Source organism: Hypomesus transpacificus, chromosome 26 (genome assembly GCF_021917145.1).
Source record: "Hypomesus transpacificus isolate Combined female chromosome 26, fHypTra1, whole genome shotgun sequence".
In the NCBI taxonomy this organism is placed as follows: Eukaryota; Metazoa; Chordata; class Actinopteri; order Osmeriformes; family Osmeridae; genus Hypomesus; species Hypomesus transpacificus.
In genome coordinates this window covers 8,631,398-8,650,188 of record NC_061085.1, presented here as the reverse complement: position 1 = coordinate 8,650,188, position 18,791 = coordinate 8,631,398, and the positions used below count along the sequence as shown (strand labels likewise).

General features: G+C 43.5%; 2 protein-coding genes across 6 annotated transcripts in view; one reads left to right on the top strand and one right to left on the bottom strand.

The window, feature by feature from the left end:
* Positions 1-88: 88 nt before the first annotated feature.
* Positions 89-11,400, bottom strand: brdt (bromodomain, testis-specific). Of its 3 annotated transcripts, XM_047049546.1 has the most exons (22): positions 10,883-11,400; positions 10,687-10,793; positions 8,700-8,969; positions 8,435-8,572; positions 8,201-8,339; positions 7,837-7,961; positions 7,341-7,697; positions 7,096-7,224; positions 6,789-6,995; positions 6,515-6,702; positions 6,153-6,439; positions 5,915-6,025; positions 5,587-5,727; positions 4,009-4,064; positions 3,718-3,892; positions 3,191-3,532; positions 2,812-2,885; positions 2,459-2,540; positions 2,232-2,347; positions 1,927-2,123; positions 1,604-1,820; positions 89-1,490 (listed from the first exon to the last, which is right to left on the bottom strand). In XM_047049546.1, the coding sequence occupies exons 3-22, from the start codon at positions 8,892-8,894 to the stop codon at positions 1,422-1,424; spliced, it is 3,345 nt and encodes a 1,114-aa protein (XP_046905502.1). In that variant the 5' UTR covers positions 8,895-8,969; positions 10,687-10,793; positions 10,883-11,400; the 3' UTR covers positions 89-1,421. The 3 variants fall into 3 exon arrangements, with proteins under 3 accessions (XP_046905502.1, XP_046905503.1, XP_046905504.1); XM_047049547.1 differs by having other exon boundaries at positions 2,459-2,537; positions 10,687-11,400; XM_047049548.1 differs by lacking the exon at positions 3,191-3,532 and having other exon boundaries at positions 10,687-11,400.
* Positions 11,401-13,322: 1,922 nt separating this feature from the next.
* tgfbr3 (transforming growth factor, beta receptor III) overlaps positions 13,323-18,791 on the top strand; it is a 48,820-nt gene continuing 43,351 nt past the window's right edge. Inside the window, exons 1-2 of one of the 3 annotated variants that reach the window (XM_047049891.1) lie at positions 13,323-13,556; positions 17,426-17,600. In XM_047049891.1, coding sequence (XP_046905847.1) covers positions 17,540-17,600 — 61 coding nt within the window. In that variant the 5' untranslated portion in view covers positions 13,323-13,556; positions 17,426-17,539. Of the gene's footprint in view, positions 13,557-14,791; positions 14,997-17,422; positions 17,601-18,791 lie in introns of those variants that run through there. The other 2 variants (XM_047049890.1, XM_047049892.1) reach the window with 2 other exon arrangements.

The window sequence follows — 18,791 nt, the reverse complement described above, 5'->3', positions numbered from 1 at the left end:
GAAAATACGGAATATTGCCATATATAACGGCTCATTAGAGACATGCCGTAATCATTGCAGATTATAAATAGGGTCAAGACTTCAGCCATCATATAAAAGAGTATTTTATTTAACGTCTCAATCTTTCAAAAGAATTGCTAAAAAGGAAAAACCAAAAATCTGAGGTAGCATTTACTTTGATTAATTATTCCTCTATGTACAGTAAAGAAAACAAAACCTATTAATGATTCATGCAAATAACCGAAGACAATGAACAAGAACAATGAAAAAGAAAAAAACACGCTTCCATGAAAATATTTTAATGATTTAGCCGATCTCTTCAAAAATTATATTATTTATCTTTCCTTATGGTATGGCATATGCCCATAACATTAGATACAGAATAAAGTGCTACTATTTATCATGTCAGAGGAAAACACTGCAGGATGTTGCAAACCATTGAATCAATAAACAATAAGTACTTCAAGGAACATTTACAGTCAGAATTTAAACTTGATTAGAAAAACCAACACAATAGTCATCAACAACACCTTAAGTTTTGTAAATGTGTACTACAATATGGCACATCAAACTATCAAGACGACAGTCAACCAATGGTGGCACTTTGGAAACTGGCATTTGGCATGGAAAAAACATGCCCTTCTGGTTAACAAAAAATCTAGTCATACTTTCTTTTTTTCCTTTTACAAATATCTTCTTACACACCCTAGAACATTATAAACAAGGCAAAAACTACTTATATATACTTAAATACCTCACATACGACATGTATAACTCAGAGCATCATTTTCAAAACCTTTGCATTGGATAGAGATCGCTTTTTTTAAACCGTGTAAACTGAAGAGATGCTATACATATCTATATCATATATACAGGGTACAATTATTGACTGTAGCAAAATAACCAGACTACACATCGCAGCGAAAGTTGGAATGATATTAGCATGTAAACATGTCCTTTGATTGGGTGGTTTGTATGCTGCCATATGGAAGGACACTCCAGAAGGTGAACAAGAACCCATCATAAGGACTCAATGTGTAGGTGGGTTTCATATCAAACATTTCTTTTAACAACACCACTTATTTTGCCAACTCTGAATCAACGTCTCTGCACGTTTAACAATGTCTCAGTGCTGGTCTTTACAAATCACTATTACGAGTAAAAAAAAAACTAAACAAACTCCCAACATCCATCTGAATATAAGGTCCTACAGAATATTCAGGCAAGATCAGTATGTTTTTACATAGTACTGTTTGTTTTTGCAGTTACAAAACGGGACAGGGGTTATGTAGATATGCAGTGCTGGCAGACACACTTCCGAAGGATTATACGTCCTTTCCTTCATCAAAATGTTGGTTTCCGGCGTGCGCATGGGAAGCGACATCGTTTGTGGGGAGACCCAATTGGTCACACAAGTCCTTCTACTCCAAGTTCTTTTCAAATGTGGCCATAATGTCACTCTGCATCGTCATGTCGATGACACCCGACATCTAAGAAAACAAAAAGAAAACATTGAGTGGAATATTTTATGAAAATAAACTGCACAGAGGAAAAAATTGATTCCGTCATACGACAGAATCCCCCCCCCCCCCCCAGGACTTACTGCTTCTCGCCTTCGTCGTTCTTGCTCCCTTTTGCGGGCCATCTCCCTGTCCCTGTCCAGGGAGGACTGGGCGCCGCTGGGGGGCTGAGGTGGGGCGGGAGGCTCCTCTACCTGGAGCTCTGGAGGTCGAGGGGCCTCAGGGACATCCTCCGAGGGGAGATCAGAGACCTCTTCACTGGGTTGGGCTGGTGGGTCGGCCCTGTGTGGCAGTGCCAGACTGAAGGAGAAATCCAAACGGCATCATGGTGAGACACCACAGTATGACAAGGGGTGTGACTCAAGGGAATCTGTCCAGATGTCAAGGTTTTATTTGAAAGGAATACCTAGTCCTGTCGGGAGCCCTCCTCTCGAAGCTAGTCTCCTTCTGAATCTTTTTGAGGGCTTTTTCACGTTCTTCCTTCTCCATGGCAACCTTGCGAAACTGCTGAAAGCTTTCCTTGGAAGCCTTCAGAGTCGAGGGGGTGAGGGTGGCCATTTTTCCTAAACTGGCCCAGGAGTCTGCGTTCTTCAGGACAATATCCTACAGAGAATCATGCTCAGTTTATGTCGTGAAAAATAAAAGAAATGACTTCCCAATAGACACGCGGAGAAGCTGCATGTGATTACTGGTACAGCCACACTGACAAACCTTTTTAGCAGGTTGAGATTTTCCATCTTGAGCGGGTTTGCAGGGAGTACTGCAAAGCTGGAGATGGGACAGGCTGGTGGAAGTGCAGTCATGCACACCATCAGAGTGTTTGGTACCTAGGGAGACATTAAATTCACACAAAAAAACACAGGCTTGTTAAAGACAGCTCAGCAAAAGAATTATAAAGTGAGACCTTTTCCACAGTGTGTGCCCGGCGTCTTGCTTACTGGGCAGTTTCTGCTGTGACCTCCTCTCATCCTTCAAGGGCTGTAATGGGCTGTCTTCTAGCGGAGACAACAGTGGGCACTGCTGCGGAAGAAAAAAATGACGGTACACAAAAAACCCATCACTGTCCAAACTTAGACCGATGCCATCCAACAGTCAAATGAGTTTCAATACCCAAGACACAACCCACTCTCTCCTTTGCCACAAATACCAATGAATTTGACGGAAAGTAAAAACATGGAATGCTGGAATGAATTCAAATCAACTTGGAAAATGGTCCCATACATAAAATAAAATTAAACTTCAAAAAGGGGAAAGGGAAAATCCAAGTACACGAATCTTAAATTTTCGCTACCTCAAACCTGGCGCTGTCAGACGGCAGCGAGGCTGCGGGTGGAGAGGTCAGAGGGGAGAGCACAGCCGGCAACCCTTTAAAAAAAACAAACAACAAACAACCCTTTAAAAAAAACAAACAACAAACCGAGACATTAGGAGCTTTACAGGCTGAGAACTGGGGCAGGGATCAAGCTGACGGGCACATGCAGCCAGGGATACTGCGACAGCGGGAGCACGGCAACCTAAAAACAAACCGCGACAGGACGACCTACAAGCCACACAGGAAGGAGCAGACGAGGACAGAGGGCAGCGTGCAAGGGGGACATGCCACAAGCTGGGGGGGGGGGGGGGGGGGGGGGGGGGGGGGGGGGGGGGGGGCTAGCAGTGTACCCTCTTACCTTCCTGTTGAGCCCTATCAGGAGGATGGGGTGAAAGACAGCCAGGGTTCCCCTCCTGTGTATGGGAGGGTGGAAGACACTGAAGTGGGAGAGCTAAGGGGCAAATCATGGGCAGGGACTGGGGTGGTGGGTCTGGGGATGGTTTATAAGTAGTAGGCCCTAGGGGTTGTTCTGTGGGCGGAGTGGCGTCCCGGGGAGTGAGGGAGAGGGGCTGGGGTTCAGAGGGGGCTTCCTGTGGCGGGGGAGGGCTGGCAGGCTCGGGCGCCTGTCTGCTTTTGCGAGGTAGAGGTGCCGCTGTGGCGCTAGGTCTGGAAGGCTGTGGAGGCAGGCGGCTGTGTAAGGCTGAGGTGGAGTGGAAAGGAAGGAAGACGTGAGACAAGGACGGTCACACCTTTTCCACATTTTCAACCTCCTCGCAGACTTGTCATGATCGGTGGACAAACGCTCGTCTCTTGTCCCTGGCTGACCTTGGCTTTTTCTAAACAGCAGATGCACTGACACAGGTAAGAGTAGGATACAGCCATTACCTGGAGAGAGAATCAACTCGTCAGAAAGCTGCGCTGCGCACTGCAGTGAGGACTGGTCTTCATTTTCTTCTTTGGGGGGTTGCAAAGAAGCCGAAGTTTGGCTCTTCTGGGACATGGCTTCTGATTGGTCTGTTTTGTCAGACTTGCACACCTTATTGGCTCTGCGTTTCACCTTCTGTTTAAAATTACAATGGTATGTTTTAAATGCACCAAATTGCACATCCAACCACTAAAGAGACTTATCAAAAACGGTGCATTTAGGTAAATGGCAGTGAAGAATAAAGAATTTACCTTGGCTTTAACCTTATGGCGAGCATTTTTTCTTTTCTTGTTTGTTGTTTTCCGCACTGAAAGATATGCACAATACAAAATAGTAATTCAAAGCCTTTAACCCAACAGCCCTCTTCCCATCTATAACCTCATTAGATACAGTAAATATGTCTGCAAAAATTCAACAACAAAAAGAGACAGAAAGATACAGAAACAGAAAATATACCTACCGTAAGAAAATAATCATCCACTCCCTTTCAAAGTTTCCCCTAAATATTATGAGTATTTTCCCCCTAAAGATAGAGTATTTCCCCCCCTAAAGATAGAGTATTCCCCCCCCTAAAGATAGAGTATTTTCCCACATTAGTTGTATCACTTTTTCTTACGTGGAAAGAAAGTACCACTTAACATTACATGTATTGATTGTCTATCAAAGTGTATTTATTAATCCTCTAAGCGCTGGACACAAAACAGAATGCACCAACAGCAAACTGCAGAGGTTAACATCTCAGGCTCTACTAAACAAGTTCTACATGGCCATCACAATCTTTCGAGTACTAAAATACAATCTGTTCTATATACAAGGTGTGTATCATGCCAGTATCCCTCATTCAAATACAAACCCCTATAAAACACCCAAACACAAGTAGGCTGGTTAATCCAGACAGCTGGAAGTGGAGAACAATCAGTGCTGTAGTTTAAAGTGAGGAAGATCTGAGCTCAACTAGACCGATGGAGCGAAGGGAAGGAAAAAGATCACATACTCGATCACGTGTTATCCTTCTTTTCATCAATTTAAGAGCTTATAGTTGGTTTCAGTGCTGTACAGCAATTTTCTCAGCATGTTACCTCAATATTTCCTCAGCCTGGTTCTCAACATGGCTGGGCATAGCATAAAACGCTGATTGGCCTCACTTTAAACAAAGTAGGTCTAAAAGGGATGGTATTTACACTAAAGGTGCTACATGTGATACTTTTTTGGTTCCTTCATTAATCCATATGAGTAATTTAGCCAGGTTAAATCTGCAAGAAAAGTGACTTAACTTTGTAAACAGTATAGCCAGGGAAACAATCTGCAAATTTGTCAATGTGTTAAAGAACTACCGTAACATAGATTCACTTTACCAACCCTGCAGATCTAATCTTGCTAATTTGCCGATATAGATATGATCCAATATATAGAGGAAAAATGAACATGGTCAGCTACCAAGGTGAACAGAACAATACCAGATAAACAAATATTTAACCTAATTCTCTGAAATATATCTTTGTGTGTGATTGGATCATGCCTTCAGAGAATAAAAACGGATAAAACACGACCACAGAAATGAAAAACACCCAATGAACATAACAAAAATAAATAAAACAATGCACACTTTAATTTTCTTTTCTTCAAGTTTTAACTTTGCCAACAGGTGCTACACTATTGCTACAAAAGAACACGTCGAGGCAGATTTATTGGAGGGATTTCTCTTTCCTGTCCGTAAGCGTGAAGAGGACAGAGCTTTAGCCCTTACAGTAAAATAAATCGGGAGGGGGGGTTGGAGGGAGGGAGTGAGGGGGGTGGGAGGGAGGGGGTTGCCGAGGAAAACAGCTAACCTGATTCAGAGTCACTGCTATCAGAAGTGCTAGAATCACTACTGCTACTGCTGCTGGAGGAGGAGCTGGAGGAGCTGCTGTGGCTGCTGTCGCTGAGGCGGCAGGGTCGGGCCGGGTCGGTGGGAGCTGCGGGCGGCTGACCTGTTCACCACACAGATAAAAGTCACACGGGGGAGCACTCAGGTAGCATACAGCACAATGTCTAACGGGAGGTTAGTGAGTAAACACGAGGAACAATGACAGCCATATCCCTTCGTCAGTGTCGACCTATATCATTGCATCGCTAGCCCTCTTAATCCATGACGCGTGTCAAAGAGGCTGTTCTCACTTGTGCTTTTCCTCTTCTTGGTCACGCTCTCCTCCTCAGCTACGTGCAGTTTCGCCACTTCTTGCTTCTTCGCAGACTGCTTCTCTCCTTTGGCTTTAGCTGGCTTTTCCTCTGAAAGAGCAGATCGTGATCGATCAGGTCAGCGTCTAATGCTTGCTTTACAGGTTCTGTGGGGGCAAACCTTATTGGTCAGGATGAGGGTGAGGGTGAGGATGGGAGGGGGGGGGGGGTTACTCACGGTCCAGTTTCTTTGTGTGTTTCCTCAGGCATATCCTGACAAAGCTCTGCAGTGCTCTCAGCGTGGAAGGCTTCAGAGCCTCAAAGTCGATCTCGATCTCCTCGGGGCATGAATCCCGTAGGGACGACTCCCTGGCCTGGATGATGTGGACCACTTTGCCCAGCTTGTCTCCGGGCAGCTTGTTGATGTCCAGACTCAACTGCCTCTTCTCGCCGTAAGACATGGGCGCGGCGGCCCCGGCGTCGTCCGACTCGTGGGGCGCGGCAGCGGCGGCCAACTTGCCTTGCCTGGAAACAACGTGCCGTTAGAAAACGCCCCTCTGAGCGCACGTCCTGTGCTCGTGGGAAAGAAAGTTCACTCACGTGACGGATGAGCTCTTGGTCGTGCCTTTTGGCATTTTCATGCCTTTGGATTTGCCCTTGGACTCTTTCCTATTCTGCCGGGTGGTCTCCCTCTCTTTCCTCCTCTGCTCCTTCTTGGACTTCTTCTTCTTTGGTTTCGACAGGGGCTCCTTGGTGAGTCTCTGCAGCTGATCGTGTACTGCAATCAGCTGCACAGAGCGGCCCCGGGGTTAAGACACCACGCAGGTAAAACGTGGACGAAGCAGTACACGTCGAGGTGGGGGACGGGACAAACCTGTTCCTGGAGATTGGCCAATCGCAGGGCTCTCTCTTCCTCCTCCTCGGTGTCGGAGGAGCTCTCCGACTCGGAGGACGTCTCGCTGTCGCTGCTCTCGGCGCTGGAGCAGCTCTGGGGCCCGTCGCCCCGGTCTCGACTGTCCCCTGGACTGTCCCTCTTGGTGAGGCCGTCTGGGAGCTTCAGATAGCGGGCCTCAAACACATCCTGGCAAACACTCTGGGAGTTACTACCTCATCACTGCCCTGCACAAACAAAGCCAGGTTTATCTACACAGCGGGCAGGCTGCGTGGCGAGGGATGTGTACCTGGAGTTTCCTCGCCATCGCAACAACTTCGTGCGTGGGCGGGTTGTACTTGTAACAGTTTGAGAACATTAGTCGGAAGTCTGCAGCAAACTCCTGGGCAGTCGAGTATTCACGATTCTCCATTTTTTTCTGTGACAAAACATTGAATTTGGAATTCAAATCGATAGCAGCTCAAGACAGCATGGCTTTGTTCATCCTAACAGATCAACGCACATATCAGCCGTTTCAAACAACTTCAAAGTTACCCGTATGGTACTCAGATCCATTGGCTGCTTTATGATGTTGTGGTAGTCATGGAGACCCAGGGTTTCCACGTCGACGGGCTTGTAGAAGGGCCAAGCGTAGCCTATGTGTCTCTTGGTGAACATTTCCTTCAGGACGCCGTGGCAGTACCTGAGCTGCTCCGTGAGGCGGAGCCTCTTGCCCGGCAGGGGCGACTCGGGCAGGTCCTTCCTGGGGGGCTTGATGGGGCGTCCGCTGCCCCGCCTGGACAGCAGCTTGCTGGGAGTCGAGCCCTCCAGGGGAGGAGAGGACTCGCAGCTGGTGATGGTCGACGCGGTCGGCGTGGTCGTATCCGCTTTTCGCTTGACGCCGGTCTTGATCTAAGAACAAACAAACAATACATACACATAGTAAAAAAGGACATCAAATGAGAAGTTATATATATATATATATATGAAATATAGTAGAAGAACTGCCGTTGTTCTTGTACTCCGAGTGGTCGCGGTCAAGGGAACTGACCTTTTCTGCCATCTTTGAGGAGAGTTGGGCAGGGGGGATAGAGTGAAGAGCTCCCGGAGGGATGACCGTCACCGTCTGCTGAAACACCACCTCAGACACAGGCGAGCTGGGCCTCTGCTTTACATCTACAGCAGACCACACACGGTTTACTGAAACACCACCTCAGACACAGGCGAGCTGGGCCTCTGCTTCACATCTACAGCAGACCACACACGGTTTACTGAAACACCACCTCAGACACAGGCGAGCTGGGCCTCTGCTTCACATCTACAGCAGACCACACACGGTTTATTCTAAGTATTAAAACATATTGTGCGATACAAACACTCATCACACGCAGGGTACGAGCCCAGCTTTGCGTTACCTGCAGAGGACTTCCTGGTTTTCCCCGATGTCTTTGCGGTCACAGTGGACACCTTGTGTTCTTCTTGAGGCATGAGGGCCACTTTCTGCAAAAACACCTTCTCCAAGGACTGGGCCATTAGAACAATGTCATCTCCGGGCTAGAAACAATGGAAAACTAAAGTCAGCATTTAGCCCAACTGCCGTTAAGTATATCAATGCAGAACCCTACATTCTCCATTTGAAGGCTCATTACCCGATTGTATACATAGCAATTGGTGAACATGGTGTTGAAGTCCTGTATGCACTCCATTGCCTTCCAATAATAATTGTTTAGAAGACGCTTCTTGATAGAACTCAAGTCCATTGGTTTCTTGATAATGGTATAATAATCCTAAAACAAGACGAGAGGAGATGGACTAACTTTATAGGGAACACAGTGCCATTGTTGTTTGAATTAAAACCAGAATTGGGTGTCAAAACACCTCCCTCGACACCTATGGGAAAACGTGACTACTCACTGGAAGGTTCAGGGAAACAGCGTCAACAGGATGGCGGAAAGGCCAAGAAAACTGATGCTTCCACAGGTCTCTGAACACCACTTTCTCCAGATACTGCAGCTGGTTGGTCAGACGCCCGTGCCTCTTTGGGTTCTGAAACTCTGGTGGATGGGGGTTTCCAGTCCCAGTGGGAACCTGGGATCTAACATCTGCCATGGCGCAATCCAAGACCACTGCACACAGAGGGGCTGTTCCTGGTCTGTGGCCCAGCTCTCATCACACTCAGTCCTCCTAAACCAGTGGAGAAGAGAGTCGTTTTGAAATGTATTTGGACATCTAAGAATTGCCAGTGAACGTGATTAGCTTTAAACCGGTTTCACAAGGTTAAACCAAAGGCTTTTAGAACATAGTTTGACCTGTTTAAGATGTATCTGTTTGGATGATAACATCACCCCTCTAGCAGGAGCTGAGTTATTAATTTGAGCAACGTTCACTCAAGTGCTCTTTGCAAATATTTTGCAAAGGCGATTGTCATACGTTTTTCCAAATGTTTGTTGACATTAATTCTGTATACCAGTACATGCCAATGTACAACTGGCATTCCATCTTCAATATGGAACCATAAGCGTCAGAGAATACGTGATTTATACTGCCACCTAGTGCTTCTATCAATAACTGAGACCTCCAGTTTGATATAGAATGGGTTTGCATAAAATGTATTATATAGATCCCTCATAACGTCATTATCAGCTTATAGGTTCTGTTACTGATATGGGTAAAGCAACAACTTTTCAAATGGCTGAATATCAACTGAAACCACAACCGGTCGTTAAATCAATCTATCAATCCAGCCTACGCCTCATCTGATGAGTTAGAACGACCTAAAATAAGACTAACGTGTATTGCCATAACAGGGTAGCCCATAGCAAGCATTACAACCGCAAAACGGGAACGAGTAAAATACAATTAAAAATTGCTTACATCACCCAACTAGTCACAACAATTATGACACTGGCTCTAGTTCCGCCACTTACCACAAAAACATTGGAAACGTCATAATCTTCACTTTGTATTTTTGTAAATACCAAATTACAAAAAATAAAAAACTTACGTAACAAGTTATGTTGATCTTACTTGGTTGTTTATTTGCAATTTACAGTTGATTGTCACAAACTATAGTTGAACTTGCACAAACTTTACACCACCCAACAATTTATTATAAACAAACTTATGTAATATCTGTTCAATTTTAAGTAAAATAGCTGACATGGATAGTTAGGGACTACACAAACTTGAAAACTAGCGCCAGAAATGCGAGCATGTTGCTAGCTGGTGGGCACATCGGTACAGCAGCTAGATAACTCGGGCACTAATGATACTCCGCTAGCTTATAACACTTAGGTATCGACTTCGGTTAGCAAGCTAGCTTTCTTAGCCAACTTCATACCTGTCAAAACATAAAAATCAACAATGCCAAACAGTTGAGTTTGACATTTGCATTCAGCTGAGGTTAAGCATCAGCGAGCAAAAAAATATATACTTTTTAAGTGACGCCGTGATGCTTGCGCATTGAGTGCTTGGCCTTGTCTGAAGGCATGCGGACGGGCCCAATTCTGACATGGGCGGGGATAGAACCATTGCCGTAAGCGATGCTGGCGATGTGTCGTCTACTTGTGATTAATTTGTTAGTTAACAAACAGCACAGAAACCTGGAAAACATGTAAACGGTTGCAAAAAGTTGACCAGCAATGCAACGCGTTTGCTTGGAAAGCAACGAATGTACCCCGCCCACACAGCAAGCACATTTGGTCTAGCTAGCAGCTAAGTTAGCTGGCTAGCTACTGTGCTATTTGGTGGTATAAGACTGGAATTACCCTCTGATCTAGAATTTGCCCTCTGATCGAGCCTAGCTCTGACACAAATGTGAAATTCCCTGACTTCGTTGAACAACATGAACCAGTTTGTTAGCCAGCTAGGCTAGCTCTATCAACCTTGTTTCGTAATTTACCTTTCCGTCTCTGGCACAAGATTGTTTTAATTGCCGAACTGAGACAGACGCTCTTTGCCAAGATGTTCTGCTGGAAGATGCCCAATGTGACTGTCGTCGATCCTGCACTAAATAAAAAATGTACAGCTAGAAGCAAACTTGTAAGCAAGTAAATAACATTTTGGCTAGCTAGATAAAGGTCAACAATTTCAAGTACGTTGGGATGAACAAGTCTTCAATGGCGGACGTCTCTACGGGCAACCGCCTCGTATTTATACACTTCTGTTTTGAACTCGAGCTCCTATTGGTCAAAATGCTACACGTGCCACATCATTCTTTATTTTCCTCAAAAAGTGTCAAAAGTTACGCTTTTGCTACACTCAAAAGATTTGATTAATAACATCAAGGTCCCAAAACATTTAACTGAACGATTCGTTCTCCAGATGGATGTGGCAAATACCTATCCCTTCGGCTGCTACGATAGCAATCGTAAAAAAACAACTGTAGTTCAAAACATCACTGGCCAAAATACGTCACATGACTCTTCTAGAACTATCTTTTGGGGGACAATTCCATCGCTAAAACAATTTCTTACAAACGTTAGAAATAAATTCCCTTTCTAATCGTTATTCCATCGAGTCCACTTAGAGCTCAAGGAGACTAGAATCTAGCTTTCACGCCGTAAACTAGCTTAGCTGTACACAGTGAACTCAACTCTTTCATTTGGCCACGCGCAGTGGTGGGGGGAGGGGAGACGTTTTGCAGGATGTGCATGTATCTCACACTATTTCGTGATTGGTCTAGAAACTGTGTAAGCCATAATATTAAATACATATGAAAAGAAAACCGGATGTCGGTTACCAGAATATTAATTTGGCGGTGCATAAAAAACAAGGTCTGAATATTAGATAAGCGGTTCAAAGCCTCTTCAGATTGAATTTTACGTTCCTTTCTAAAATTCATTATATTCTGCTTCTCATGCTAGATTAATATAATGCCCGAACCGTTGTTCCCTCTGCAGTACAATTTATCTAAAGAAGATCCGATCATGACACACCAGACCACAAATTCATAAGGAAATTCAAATTCATTTTATTTGTAAGTACTTCAGTTGAGTCAGGAATGCCACTTGCCACCAAACCACAAGAGGGCAGTGTTAACCACAGAATAGTATCAAAGCGTACAGAAGACTTTCATACTCTTGGGTAGTGTTGACACTATTATGCCTATAACGACATGCTCTGTATGGTTGGGCAATGCGTTTTTAGGCCCTGCTCCAAAAAGGTAGGGGTCTATCAACATGTCAAGTATTTTTGTATAATTGTATTTTTTTCTTACTTTTTTTTTTACAGCAGTCATCAGAAATCATGGTTAAAGTTGATAATGGTATGGCATGGTCCTTTACCACCATCCATACCTCCAATCTGACATCAAAATGTGGTGATGTTATTATATTTTCATTTATCCTCTTATTTCTTAATGTAGGCGATATAGCCTATATTTAGATATAGATCCATAGATATGGACCAAACCTAGATTCTATGTTTCATTCTATGTTTGCTTTATTCATTGTCAAATGTTATCCCTCTCCACCAACATGGCCCTTGCACAAGTATAATTTAAACAGTAAATAAACATACAACACGAAAGACCTTGCACAATGGCATACATATTTATGAGATGTAAAATAAGATGATCTCTTTAAGCACGTCCTTGTCAACTTTCAAAAGCAGCACATCAATGTTTCTGTGAAGGCAGCAAGATGTTTCCAAAACAAAGTTTTCTCCCTCCTTGTTGTAAGTTCCTTCTCATTATAGCAAATCAATATGCTGACATTTATGTTGTACCCAATGCTGCGTCTCCTTCAGAAAAGATTGATGTCACAATAGAGCTGGGCGTGAAGTTTGCAAGATACAGTGACATAAATGTGAGTAATAAAACAGAATTTATGTGTGTACTAAAACAAAATCAATGATTCCTACATCACAGAAATTCTCAAACGTGAGTGGGATGGGGGATAGGAGGATGCTTCGATAATGAGGTACCTTTCAGATGTCAGGACTACATTCATTTTGATTCTTAGATCTTCGAAGAAGACCCCGTATAAGAACAAAAAATAACAACACGGATAAGCTTTTCCATTAATATAAACGTCCAACAACGATGGTTTTCTTATATTCATAAACTGGGTTATAACAGATTTTTATAGACATCAGACATATAGACTCAGCATGTGGATCTACCAAACTACTTTGCATAGAATGTTCCTTTCTTGATCACCAAATCTCATGCCCTCAACCATTTTCAAGCTTTATAAAGGTACCGTTTATTTTTAACGTACGCACTGATACATACTCGAACATAAAATTGTCTTGTAAACAATTCTTCGCAGGAAATGTGGCCATAATTGCTAGTTAATAGAACCGTTCATTTTTTACCCCAGATAACTTTCACCTACATTTGTGATGGTTACTATCACTTCTAGCTTCAACGACTACCTCGTCCACCAAGCAAATATATTTGAAAGTAGGCTTAAAGCAAAGCCATTCACTCTCTCTGTGTTTACAGATAAAAGTATAACAACTAACGTCAAATCCTCGTTATCAACATCCTTGATCAAACCAGTTTACAACCTTCCTTGCAGCCTCCTCCTCCAAGCCCCACCCTTCGATGGAGACCACAGAGAAAACGGAGATAGGTATTTAAAAGTTTTGAGCAAAGGGAGCGCACTCATTATTCATAATCCTGCTTTATTTCGTCAGTACCTTTCTTGTTGTTGTAATGAACAACTTGTTGTGAATTCTTCACTGAAAAAGAAACACGTCTTTTGCGCCTTCGAACGGCAGCAACTTCAACAAAGTTTACATTGACATTTCTGGAGATTCTTTATGGTACGTCAGTGTTCATCTTAAAGTTTTATACGTTTTCTATGTCTGTCTATCCAACCGCCATAAACCTTCACATTTGTTTAGTGACTCTATGACTTAAAATAAACGTTAAAAATGTTGTTTGAATAGTCTTACAACATGTGCATGTTCTGCCCTGGACACATCTGTGTCAGGCATAGGCTGACATACCCACTCCTTGCGCCTCGAGGGGATGCACTCCAAGCTAATCTGAACAATATAGCGTGTCGCAAATGTTTTTAGGCAATTTGTACTTGTGCTCTGATGCAATTTTATTAAGTACATTATTCACTAACTGTATGACTATAACCGGTGCAGAATGTTTATTCTGTGTGTGCAAAACTGTTCTATGTCAAACTGCTGTACACGTTATCGAGAAAGAACGATGTATTTATGTTCTAATGCAAATGTATTGATAAATTAATAGATATATGTGTGCACGCATACGTTTTTAAAAGGCCTTGCAATGGCTTATGTCTTTAGACATTAAACACTTAATTTAGATACAGTTTGACACGTGTGTGACACATCGGATTGTTTATAGTTATGTTAACTGGGGCCATAAAATGAAAAGACACTTCGAATTGACTCATTACGTGTAGATTAGGTATGACTATATATAGTTATCTAAGAATGTTGGCTTGCCAATTTCATGAATATACGTTTTTGCCATTATTGACAGCCAAGTTTGCTAGTTCTGTCAGCTCTTTTGTCTGAGAGAAAGCCTATGGCACATGTAAGGAAATTAACATTAATTAAGACGCAATGCCATACAAAAACGTGACCTAAAACCTTTGTTTGACAACTCTATTATGTTGTCAAATCAGGCAAAAAACATACATTGCTATGATTGATATGTTTTGTCAGGGAAAGTATGAGCTATGCTTGTTAGCGCATGTGTAGGTTACTTTGCTCTGTGACTCACCAGATAGGTCACACATTCAGTTGTTCTGAGTGAGATTTCTCTCTGAGGAGGAACTTGTTTGTGCTTGTGTTTGGTGTGTAAGTGTGACTAATAGAGATTCAAACAAAGGCCTGATCCATAGCTGTGGGACTAGTCATATATATATATAGTCAGGTCTCGATATAAAGTTTAAACCTTCTTAGTATAAACAGTGCTAACAGTGCAGAATCCGAATCAAGTTAAGTATTCAAGAAGAGTCCAGAGTGTTATAGCTGAGGTACAGTTAAGGTTAAGGTGACCTGAGGGTCAGTGACAGTGTCCTTGCCTCTCTCACTTACTCCAGGGTGCCAAGGTTGCCCCGCCCCCTAGCAAGAGCCCACCTTCCTGATCAGTTTTAAAGCCTGTTAGCATCCACAGCCTTGATGCTAGCACCCCAACACACCACTAGCGTAGAAGAAGGCACTTGCAACAGCTTCTTGGCGGAACGGATGCAGTAGTCAACGGTATACAGCATATCAAAGGTGCGTGTGGTTAGCCCAGTGACCCCATTCAATGTTTTACTGCGTAATAAGGGGTCCTTCATTGCCGTGCTTTCATACACCCACAATGCTGCTTGTGTCAGGCTTCCCCTCTTAACAGTGTGATATTACAGACACATGGCTTTGTACTTACTGAAGTCGGGGTTCAATAACAAATTGTTTATTAACCAGCAGTACTTCCTTGTGTGATTGATGGTCAGCCAAACACAGATATGATAGAAACTAGACTGTACTTTAAACTTGATGTAAACTTGACGTAAAGTTGACCTAAAATGACAGTGTCATTTTAGGTCATGGAGTTTGAAGTAATTAATTTTACTATTAGCTTTCCTGACAAATGGTGAAATGGTCTATTGTTGAGGTGTATATATTGCCTTTAACTCCACTATTGACTTAATCACTAGTTAATGTTATGCATTTGGTTGTCTAGTATATCACACAGCATCTCACTGGAGTTATGAGGTGAACGTAGGACATTCATTTGCAGTGTGCTATTGAAGTGAGACAGAGAATTCAATATCTAATGGCTTCAGTTTGGAGACCACGTATTTGTTAATGAGAGCATGTTATAGTTGTTACCACTGTATTTTGAGACGGTTTGGCATTAAGTCTTCCCGATTCACCAGTAGTGAGAGTATTTCATAGCTACTTATTATGTTCAGTTTACCGTCTGCCTTTGTCGTGATGCCTTTTCCAGATCAGTACTAAGTGAATTTGTAGCCCTGCTTGGATTCCTCGCTAGGGTTTTAGAGAAGTCACATGAGGTGATTCTACTGTTGCTGCAACAAAATCAGTATCTTAAATCGCTTTTAATCAAGCACAAGTTATTAACCTTGTTTATGGTTCATGTGCGTCAAACATTGAGGTCTAGTGTTTGTGGACACCTGGCCAAAATTCACGTGATTTAATCCCACCCCCGACTAAAGCTTCAGATACTCTTCAGTGTGGTGTGAGAAAGGTCCTAGAAGTCAGTTTTTCTGTCCTGAATGCAGCTTTCCTTTGACTCGAGGCTCCGCCTCAACTTAGTAAAGAGGCCGGGGGTGGTGGGATGGGCACTGCAAATCAAAGGGAAGGCACTAGTTACGCTGAAGTGTAATATTTGTCGTGATTCTACAAACCGATTTTCTGGCCCCCGCAGCTACCAGCCAGTGAAAGGACCTTTTGTCCCAGCAGCTGTTTGCGGTGGAACGCTGAGCACCTTAGCCCCCGAGTTCATCCCTCGGCTCCTCCATGCCCCCATCCTGACTGGACAGGTGGAGAGTTATGGTTCCATCTGAAGACCTTCATTCCACCTCCAGCATTGTGACCCTCTCAAATCTAGAATGGCTTTATTTATGTATTCATTACAAAGTATTGACTGGGCACACTCAACTCTACTCTAGATGATAACGATAGGGCTCCCTCGTCTTGATGTTGTCTTGCACTACAGACTTATTGAAGATGGATAATGGCCTTATCTATGGCTGTGTTTTGAAGCTGACAACTTCATTTGTAGAAGTTATTCGCACATTCCGCTACCTCTTGATTCTTCAAACTTAAAAAGTAGTGCTCTCTTTGGTCAGTGTTGGTCAGAGAGAAAGGGGAGACCACTGGGTGTCAAGATCCTCTGTGCTGGTCTGTTATCTGAAAAAATGCTGTCCTTGTGCTCCATTACTGCTGTATTGTACAGAGAATTCCCTGCTCTGAATAGACGCTGTTTTAAGATAATCCTCACCATTCAGTAGCAAAAAAGCGCTCACCATTGTACTGGGCTTACGCTGCAATGATAGCCTGCTGCTTGAAGCAATGGTTCAAAGTAATGTTGGCTATTGCAATAAAACCACATATCTTTACATCATTCGAAATGGCGTGAATTCACTTCTTTAATTTTGTGAATGTCATCTGTGCTATTTATTCCAAAGCTAAAGAGGTCAGAGGAGTTGAAGGCACTGCCACACCTTGTATATTGGCCAGCATGTGGGTTTAGTTAGGTCAGTCAAGTTAAAGAGTTCAGTTGTGGTCTTGCTGATTTGCATGCTGCGACAGTAGATTAAGCCGCCCTCGCAAGACTTCGCCGCAAGATCCTGCAGTTATTAACAGTCTCAATTAGTGTGTGTTAAACAACCCATGGCATGTTCTAAAGGGTTTCACAGCCGCCCGGCCACCCCCCGCCACCTCAGTGAGACCTTTCTAACTAGCTGTGGGGCAAGTGATGTGTTTCTGTGCACCCGTTTAAAACTCACATGACTCCCAATTAGCCCTCCAAGATTAATCCCTGGTTCTCCGGACCACTGTCTCCCCTGTCTCTTTTCATTAGTCCCACCAAGAATATTAGCTAGTTCCCTAATTCCCTGCTATTTGGCTGCACTGAAATGCACTCGAAAGGTCGCTCTTTAACTTTCTCTCTCCCCTTTTCTTTCCTGCTGCAGCAGAAGCCCTGAAGCTTCTCCCTCGACGACTGTGTGGTTGAAGATTGTCCTTGTGAACTCCCGGGGAAAGACTACCCACCATTCCCCTTGCAGGAGAAGCTGCAGGCCAGTACCACAATGGCAGGCAGAGCCTTCAAACCCTTACTCCTCCTCGCAATCTGTTGCTTGGCATGTGCAGGTAAGATCTTTTTTGTTATTCCGCACACAAAGCCAGGGGGTCAATAATGTAATGGAAGTTCAATGACAGTAGTTTGCCTGTGTGTGGTTTTGTGTGAATATCTTTCTCGTAATTTCATATAGTGAATTAATAGTGGAGTTGCTTTGCCTGTTGCAAAGGTGCTTGCAGGGGAGTTTCGCGTGGGTGAGTCGTAAATGTGCAAAGAAGAACACCGTTTTTTTTTGCACTTCAGGCCTCGTTAGGGCGAGTCTAGTGTTGCCTGTTGCTTGACTTTGTGGGAATTTCCCCCCGTTCCTCCCAGCATGGTTCTCAAGACAACGCTCGTCAGGGCATTGAGGCAGGGGGATTTGTGCTAAGAAAGTGCTGACAAGTTCAATCTCACAGGCCAAGCACTCGGCAGGTCCAGAACTCCATGGTGCATCCACATGTATCTGCCTGATTGATTGGAATGAGTCTTTGGCTCCGCCAAAAGCCCATAAATTTACAGGCATGTTGGATAGACTGCTGACGGGGAAAAAACAAACAGCTAAACAAATCAGATGATGATGACTGTAGAATACCTGTGGTTTTGGGTGTTTTCTAACAAATTCCGATCTGCAACCTGACCTTTGACCTTTATCTTCTCTATTTTATGGGTCTACTGTAGAAAAGTAGAACATGGCATATTGCTGTCCATCTATATTACTCCTGTTTTGTATAATTGCTAGATTCCTATGAGGCAATGCTCTGATTATTTCTCCACAATCTCCAAAGACAAGTCAAATCTGCATGCCACATTTGACAGCTTTGAATCTTTATATTCTGTATGAGGTTTCAAAGCACATTGTGTCTTCTCTGCGCTTCCTCTGAGATATGATGAGCACACGCTTTGCCTAGGAAATATCTACAGGCCATGCAAATCATTGTCCACCTCGCGTTGAGTCCTTGAGTCCTAGCAACAGCTAGAAATCTACCAGCCTCTGAATTTCTAAGGAAAACACAGCACCACAAGTTTGGAGGTTAAGGCACATTGTTTTATTTCAAGAAATGTCCAAATTGTTTTAATTTTAAATCCAAAAGGATTGATAGCTTTGTAGAGAACTGCAGCATTGAAGCAAATAGCAGAAGAAAAAAATGTACACACAATTTTTTACCTCGTCTTCTCTCACCTTCTTTCTCTCTTCTACTATACGGCAACATCTGTGTAAACAG